At 43.6% G+C, this 8,986-nt stretch overlaps 1 protein-coding gene across 1 annotated transcript; it reads left to right on the plus strand.

Annotated features, from left to right (window-relative positions):
• Nucleotides 1-2,492: 2,492 nt before the first annotated feature.
• LOC147889687 (U-box domain-containing protein 43-like) lies at nt 2,493-6,639 on the plus strand. The gene is made up of 3 exons (XM_087391687.1): nt 2,493-4,005; nt 4,265-4,568; nt 4,822-6,639. Exons 1-3 carry the CDS (start codon nt 2,806-2,808, stop codon nt 6,333-6,335), a joined length of 3,018 nt encoding a protein of 1,005 aa, XP_087247813.1. The 5' UTR covers nt 2,493-2,805; the 3' UTR covers nt 6,336-6,639.
• Nucleotides 6,640-8,986: the final 2,347 nt, after the last annotated feature.

Raw genomic sequence — 8,986 nt, forward strand, 5'->3', positions numbered from 1 at the left:
TAGTTTATTTTTATGTCTTCAGGTGTTTGCAATTTGGAATAAGGGTGCTCCTCGTACCGCATTAAGAAACTTCAATGTTGTGCATAAGTTCATGCATTTTTTCTCCTCTTGATTTCTTGCCTACCCATCCTAGTTTAATTTCTCTCCTCTTGATTATCTTCCCTAGCTACCCTCATTAATTTGTTAATATCCCCATAAGGGACAATGGGTTCATGTTGGCTTTTTCGTTACTTATGGCCCTTTTGCATGAGTATTTAATCGAGCTAACCTTGTTAAAATGGTTGAGGATACCCTTTTATTAAAAAAAATTTGTTTTAACACACCCATTCCACACTCACCTACCCGTGGTCCTATGAGAGTGCACAACTGCCTTAAACGGTGGTTTAAAGTACCTTAATTGTACTTTAAGATTCATTTAGTATTTAATGTTGCCTTTAGCATGAAGGTTGAGGTTTTCTAAACATATGACAATGGGTTCCATTCCATGGTCCCTCTACATTTATTGGAGCATTCCCCCTCTTTCACCTCTCTCCTCCTTCCTTTTCATTCATCTTTCTCTCTCCATATGTATTTTACTTCTACTTTACTCATGTGGTCTTTCCTTTTACATGTTATTGGAAGATTTTATTTTATTATCAATTACTTTTAGTTCACGTTTTCGTAATAGGGGAACTTACTTTATCAATTTCTTTTAGTTCACATTTTCTTAATAGAGAAACTTACTTGTTGTGCTAAGGCCTGCCAAGAAGACATTGTAACTTGTGAAGGCCAAGCTCTTTGAGCTAAGGTTGTACAAGCTTGAAGGTAGCATGGAGGACATTCTTTTCAATCAACATGCAAATCTTGCTCGAAATCTTGGCAACATGTGCAATCTTGAGCTCCATAAAGGTAGATTTCAGACGCCTAAATCTCACTTGGGAATACGTCAGTTCAATAACTGGGGAAGCTTCAAGCAAGTGGTGAAGCTGTGACAACTGTGAAGAAGCCTAAGCCGTGCGAGTGGGTTCCTGTGGCGCAAGTGGTGAAGCTGCGACAACTGTGAAGAAGCCTAAGCCGTGCGAGTGGGTTCCTGTGGCTTTTGTTTCCACCAATGCCAAGCCAACATCACCCAGGTGTGTAATAACGACGCATTGGCCGTCGGTGGCCAATCCAGCCCTTGGATGCAAGGACAGACTCATTTGGGCACCACTTCGCTTGTCGTTATCACACACCTAGGTGCATGCACCCAGGAACAGGCCCTAAATCCCCTCTCAATTTATCCTTCCACGATAGCATTCATTTAAGGACAACGCCACCCTTAGATTAGGACAACCTTTAATTCCCCTTTCACGTTATCCTTCCATGATAGCATTCATTTAAGGCGAATCCCCCTAGATAAAGAAAGGAAAAACAAACGCTTAGGTAGGATTCACAATCAGGCCGGATGTCCTAGCAAAAATGATATCGGCGAATAGCATGCTACCATTTCAATTGTCCGCCCTCAAATGGTTCCACAAATGGGCGCAGACATGCTTATGTGAAATCCCAATAAAGTTTGAGTAGAGGATTTATCTTGGGCGACAGTCCAAGGCCGTCCAAAAAAAGTTGGAGATGTACAAGAGTAGAGAATTGATAACCACTTGGTTACTTCTCATTTGCTAATATAGTTAAATTTATATGTATGTTAGACGCCCGTTTGTGAAAGTGCTTATGCCCAAGCTCCCCTTTAACCACCAGACACGAAGGGCCCATGGTCCAATGTCCGGCGCCCGTTCGTGAAACCTCCCTTAGTCTCAATCCTTCATGCCCATGATCTCCTTAATGCCCATCAACAACTAACATGAAATTAAACACTAATCTACACGCTAAGATTCGCCCTACTTTTCATAGAAATTCAAACTGTCGCGGGGACAATTCTTTTATCAGCCCTCCTCGCCTCGTTGAATCCAAATTCTGTGCTCAAGGGCCACAGGAAGACAATCGGGACGCTTGGCTCTGTTGGGCAAAGCTACAGAACAACCTGACCGTGCACCCAGCAGCAAGGCACAGGAAAAAGCGTCCATTTGTGACGTAAGAGTCGTTGGCAGCCAGCAAGGGTCACGACCACCTTAGGAGTCTAAAGGCCGGATGGAGCAAGGGGAGGAGAGAGGAGGCGATGGAGTTGGGCAGAGGGAGAGAGATAAGCATTGTCAAGGGAGGAGGGAGCAGATGGAAGGGGAGAGAGGGCAAGGGAGGAGGCGATGGAGGTGGGCAGAGGGAGAGAGAAGGCACATTGTGAAGGGAGCAGGGAGCAGATGGAAGGGGAGAGAAATCAAGGACGGAGGGGCGAGGAGGAGGATGGGGCTGGGGCGAGGAGAGGAGGAAGAGGAGGGATTACAGCAAGGAGGAGAAGGGGCGACGAGGGGAGAAGGAGGAGGATTTGCAGCAGAAAAATGGAGGAAGGGTGGGAGGGGCAGAGGGAAGGGGGCGAGCTTTGGGGTTGAGCTGGGGGTTGGAAGACGGTCAAGCTCGCGAGAGGACAAGATGGGTCAAGAAGCCGTGTAGAAAAGCTACGATGGGAGGACACAAAAGTCAAGTCTTGTGAAAGACGAGTGGAGTTGGACCAAGCCCACGACCATCGCACCTGCTGGAAGATGACGACTCGGTCGTACGATGCAGCAGCACCTTCTCCTCATCCTCTTCCTCCCTCCTCATCAAGCTCACAATCGCCTCCCATCTGCAGCTTTGCAATTTTCTCATCACCATTGAAATGTATTTCAAGCCGAACTTGATCGCCTCGTAGACTTTGTAGAGCCTGCAGAGAATAATTGGGCTGCCCGCGGCACCATGCCTGCCGCCCAAAATGACGTTCCCATCAGTGAAGTCTTTGCCAAGTTGTTGTTTCGGATTGCTGACACCGTTGAGGCCGCTAATAATGTGCTCGTCCACAAAGAGCACTTCGATGAACTCGCTAAGATGGTTGACAGAATGAAGCCCATTCTGTTGGAATTGCGTAAGAAGAATACTCAAGACGCTTCGGAATCTATGAAACTGGCTTTATGCGATCTGGATGCTGCGATCGAGAAGGCCTTGAAACTATTGCAAAGCAGTAGCTCAGGCAGTATATGCTTGCTTCTTCTCAAGAGTCCGGACATTCCAAAGAAGATACAAGAGATAACACTCGAGATTGGAAAGTGTTTGGATCGTTTAGGCCTAGCAGAGCTGGATCTTTCCCTTGACACAAGTGCGAAGATAGTTGAGTTATGTGAAAAACTAAAGACGTCTGAATTCAAGGCTGCAGTTGAAACTGAGGCAATCACGGTGAAACTTAAAGATGCATTCCGAGAAGAGCACATCAATAGTCAAAATGAACTCCAATTGCTGCGTGAGATCGCCAAAGTAACAGGAGCCTCTATGGATTTTTCATTCGTAGCACGCGAAATCGAGGCAGTCAAAAAGGAAAAGACAGAATTGGAAGAACACAAGCGCCAAGCTGAAGCCCATTACCTTGAGCAGGTAATTGCCTTTTTGTATAGGTCAGACCCTCTTTCAGGCACTGGGAGTGACAGCGCATCCTCCCCACCAAATGAGGATATCCCCATCAAATCTTTCTGTTGTCCACTTACAAAACGGCTGATGCAGGATCCTGTGGAAATTAGTTCAGGTTTCTCTTTTGAAAAGACAGCTATTCAGGAATGGTTTGATAAAGGAAACAAAACTTGTCCGGTCACAGGTGCTCCTCTAGAAACGTTTGCATTGGACCCGAATTTAAATCTATTGGAGACGATAAAAGAGTGGAAAGAAAGGAATGCGATGAGTAAGCTTGAGAAAGCAGCTGAGAAGATCTATTCCGATAATATGGGGGAGGTGGATGAATCACTTTCTGAACTTTGTCAAATGATTAACAAGGCCAGAGACCTCACTACCATCGATGCGCTCTTAATTCCACGATTGGTAATGCTTGCAAGGCTTGGTGATGAAATTTCCATTCGGAACAAAGCCATGCAATGCCTGTCAAGTTTGGCAGCAAAGAGTTCCAGAAATAAGGTAGACCTGCTGTTTTTTTTGTCGTAATTGTCTAGAATCATATTTGGAAAAAAACTGTTCGCTGCTACTTCATAGAAGTAATGCTTCTGCTTGTTTTGTCCCAATCGTCTGGACTCATATTATGAACAACTGTTTGCTGCTACATCATAGAATTTACCCAGATTGCTTCAAATTTGCAGAATAAATGTGATAGCATCGTGGAACTGTTTCTTAAGACTTCACGATTTAGTGAAATCCATGCATGTTGAAAATCATGCAGGAGCTGATCACCACTCAAGATGGAATAAACCTTGCAGTAGAGTGTCTTGCTCAAGAAAATACTGGGATCAGAGCTCAGGGAGTCGCAGTGCTTCTGGAGCTTTCAAAAGATTCAAAACTGTGTGGTAGTCTGGGGAAAGCAAGGAGTTGTATTCTGCAGTTGGTTGCATTGGTCAGTAGTGACGACACACATCTTGCTAACAGTGCACAGGAAACATTGGACAACATTTCGGTCGCAGTTGATAATTTGAAATGCATGACCCAAGCTAATCACTTTGCCCCTTTGATCAGCAAGCTTAAACTTGGTGAGGCACCTTTTCTTTTCCACATGATCCATCAGCCTTTGCAATCAATTTCTCTCCTACTGAATAACTTTGATAAATGAATTTTGGAGTGCTTAGTCTTCGTTTGTGTTTACTCCTGATAATAATGCTTTAATATAGATCTCCTAGTGTCTGTAATTTGGAATATCCTGGTAAGTGATGGATTTACCATCACGTTACACAAGTTTACGATGCCTTTGTCTCTTTTTTGATGGCTTGGATTGACATGAATCAGGATCTATCTATGATAAGGTCGAAATGGCAAAGCTGTTGGGAGAATGCACGCTGACTGATTACAGCAGGGCAACGTTAGTGCAACAAGGGATCTTACCTCCACTGGTCCATGTGCTTTATGAAAGGAATTTCGAAGCAAATCGGGCTGCACTTACAGCTCTGCAAAATCTTTCAAGACACTCTAACATCAGAGGTGCACTTCTAGAAACAGATGTTGTTAAACCTCTGCTCGAGCTCTTGCAAAATAGGGAAAATGCAGACAGCAGGTGCCACGAGATGGCAGCAGAACTTCTTGCCTACCTCGCAATGCCAATGCCAAGAAGCTCAACAGAAACAGAGGCACATGCAAGCTTGAAGCTCCTGGAAGAAAAAGAAACCATTTGTGCCCTAATAGTTCTTCTTGCTACTGACTCTCACTATTCAATCAAGGAGCACCTGTTACAGATTCTGTTGGGAGTTGCTAGTATGGAGACAACTGGTAGAGCCCAAGAGGAGATGAGGGATGCAGGGGCAATTCAGCTGCTCTTATCACTATGTGAGGAAAGGGACATGGGCGTAAGGCTTTCCACGCTTAGGTTACTTAACATTTTGACAGAGGATACCAATGGCCAGCATCTCGTAGAGAGTCTGGAGGAGAAACACATCAGGAACTTTGTCAAAGCACTTCCAAATTCAAAGATTGAAGAGAAGGTTTTAGTTTCAGGTATTTTGTCAAAACTTCCCTCACATAATTCTTTGGTCATGGATATGTTGATAAAAACAGAAGCCTTGCCAGCAGTGATGCAGCTATTGTCAAGCCAAGATGCCCATACCCCATCACGAGAAAGCGATTGCATTATAGAGAATGCATTAGGAGTCTTCATTCTCTTTACTGGCAAGCCTCTTTCTCATGTCCTTGAAGAGCTGATTCACTTCGAGGCAACTAGTATATTTGTACGTATCCTTAATTCAGGGACAGCATTGTCAAAGCAAAGGGCAGCGACTGCTTTAGCTCAGCTCTCAGAAAAGACCATGCATCTTAGCATTACGGCTACTCAAAGTAGCAGCTCGACATTATTCTGCTGCTGGGTACCCAAAAGTTCTGATGTATGTACTGTTCATGGAAAGATCTGTTCAGCAAGATTGTCATTCTGTTTGGTGGAGGCAAATGCCATAGCCCCTCTTGTGGAAACATTGTGTGAAAGGGAGTGTCGTGCAGACGAAGCCGCCCTCAATGCGCTAGACACCCTTTTGGTTAATGAGACATGGGGTCGTGGAATAAAGGCAATTGCAGAAGCTCAAGGCTTGCGACCAATTGTACAGCTGCTCACAAAGGGTTCTCCTGAAGCACAAGAAAGGGTCCTTCCAGTTCTTGAGAAAATGACACGTGATAAGAATTATCGTGCTGTGATAGGGAAAGCAGAAGAGCTCGGATTGATCCAATTGATGCAACAAGGTTCGCATCCAATAAAAAAGCTTGCTGCCACGATACTTGGGAATGCAGAAAAGATACCCCAGCAGTCAAGTTATTTTTAGGATTTCATCTCTACATTGGGAGAGAGAAGGCAGCCGTCGAGCCAAAAAAACAATGGCAAGGTCCTAAATCAGTTCAGGCCTGCTAATAGCCATTGATGGAGATATCACGTGCCCCGAATTGCTTCCAACAGATAATGGCTTGCGTTAAAATACAGCCACAAGCTTGTGCTTCAGTTACCAATGAGATTTTCTCTTTGCTGTACTTAAGAGCGTTCCTGCCTCGTCTTGTGCTCTGTTTTGTGTCCATAGTTTTGTTTTTTTTTTTTGAAAATTTCTCCACAACATTTCTTCTGTATCCTTTTCCATGAAGCTCAAAAGTTTAAAGTATTGAAGGGAATGGATATATTTTTATGAAATGTATATCGTCTTTTTTGGCCTGCCCGAGTGTTAGTGAAGGTTCAACACTTTTATAAGTAAAAATAATTTCTAGCATTTTTCAGATGTGTTTTTCTTTCAAATTCTTTGATTGGTTGGTGTGTTGACTTTAGAGCATCTCTTTCAAATTTGGGTTTGCTTTTTTGGAAGTGCATTCATTCCCTCTCTCTCCTCTTCCAAGTTTTTGTTAAAATTTGGACGTGCATTCATTGAGCATTCCCTCTCTCTCCTCTTCCATTTCTCTCCATCTCTCACATTGGGCAAAGTTCACCTCTCTCTCTCTCTCTTCTCCTTCTTCTCTCTCTTCTTTTTCTATCTCTCTTGGCAGGCCACATGAATAAAATTCATCTTGTTAAACATATTCTTGTCTTTTGAAAACTTGTCTTCTTGTATTGGTCACTTCATGAAGCTCAAATGCATGTTTGGAATGGAAATATTCTCACAAAGACATGTTTGTTACTGTCATTGGAGGAAGAGATCAGCGCAATAGGATGGGAGGGAATACACATGGGTAGGTCTGCTCATGGACTCTGTTGGAGTCCAGTGATGAGCTGTTATGGACTGGCTGGGCAGCCTTTTTAGAGGTTGGAACAATCTTGCCGGTTTGCTGACTTGGCTGGTTAGCTAGCTTGCTCTTTGGCTGAGTTGGGGGGTAGACTGCATCCCATTCGAAGGGAAGCGGGATGCTTGGCTTTGTTGGGCAAGGCTGTAGGGGAACCTGACCTTGCACCGAGCAAGGCAGCGGCAAGAAGCAACAAATCCTCCAATTTGTCATGTAAGAGTTATTGGCATGTCTGCTGCCGCATGCATGGCTGCTCTTCCAGTCCATACAGCTGCTCCCTGTATTGCCCACTTGCAGATCTACATGCTTCCCACATCGCAGCCATGGCTTTGCACAGTCCCTTTGTCAGGATTATGTGCCCATGTGGCACCATCTTAGGGTTTGGTGAACTGAGAACTCATCTAAAGCTTAAGAATGTTCCTTGTCATTATAATCTAAATCACGTGTATAAGATAAACATGATTCCTGCTCCTCCCCATATCTCTAATGATGATAATAGAAATGGTGCATCTACTCCTAGGTTAAAGTTCATGGATTGACTTCTGTTTATGGGCGATTTTTTTTAAAAGATAAAATATTAAGGTTCTTTCTAAAATTCTATAAGATTTAGGAAACTTCTCTTGCCCAAATCTTCAATTATGAAATCGACATTGCATTCAATGAGAAGTGTTGTTAAAGAAAATTATTAACCGTGTAGCAAAGAAACCAAGTCCCAAGTCTTATTTTTTATGAGTAAACTCATATCTGATTGCATAGCATACTCCCACTTGCGCTGATCCTCGCGCATCATAGCCTCTCTGTAGCAAGAAGGCTCCTCGCAATCACTAAGGATCACAGTCTTCCCTTGGAACAAATCTCTCAAGGCGGTCTAGACACTCTAGATGTTCTTTTGAAGGGCATTTCAACTTGCTGTCCCACCTGCATATCAGTCACATTTGGCTCATCATTGCCACCAATAGATGATCCATCATTTGCCCTTGATTGTGTACCTGTGGGAGTACCTGGTGGCACCATTTCCTACACATTTGGTGCATGGATAGCTTGCTGTCTATCAACATATGCAGGTGGATTCAGAAGGGCTCTATGGTTTTGGCCAAGGGTGCCAACTGTGGGACTTTGTATCCCTTACATGTATTAGGGGTGTCTGATCATATCGTTGTAATAATCGAGTAGCCAAGTACTAAAATGGAATGAAACTCTTATGCTATTTGGGTTATGTACCCATTTGAGTTTTTCTGATTTTGAATTTTGTGAGCACTATCACTATGGGAAGCAGACTAAATCAGCCCATAAAAGAAAGGAAAAGAGAGAGCTTGAAAGGCTTGATTTGTTGCATTCAGGCATATATGGTCCCATATCTACATGGTTATTAGGCGGGGCTGAATACTATGTGACATTTATTGATGATGCAACTAGGAAAGTGTGGGCTTATGCTATATCTTGGAAGAGCGATGTGTTCCAAGTATTTCAAAAATGGTTGGCTTTGGCTGAAAATTAAATGCTTAAATGCCTACGGATTGATAATGGTGGAGAGTATATCTCTCATGACTTTCAGCATTTCTGTGATACACGTGGGATCAAGAGGGAGCACGTCCCCTCATACTCTAGAGCAGAATCTAATTGCAGCACAAATTAACCACACCATTCAGGAAAGGTTACAATGCATGCTTTCCAATGTAAGTCTTTCTGGTGGTTTTTGGGTTATGAAGACTGC

This window comes from Dipteris shenzhenensis, chromosome 20 (genome assembly GCF_047967505.1).
Source record: "Dipteris shenzhenensis isolate YYH24624 ecotype China chromosome 20, Dip_SZ_1.0, whole genome shotgun sequence".
Taxonomy (NCBI): Eukaryota; Viridiplantae; Streptophyta; class Polypodiopsida; order Gleicheniales; family Dipteridaceae; genus Dipteris; species Dipteris shenzhenensis.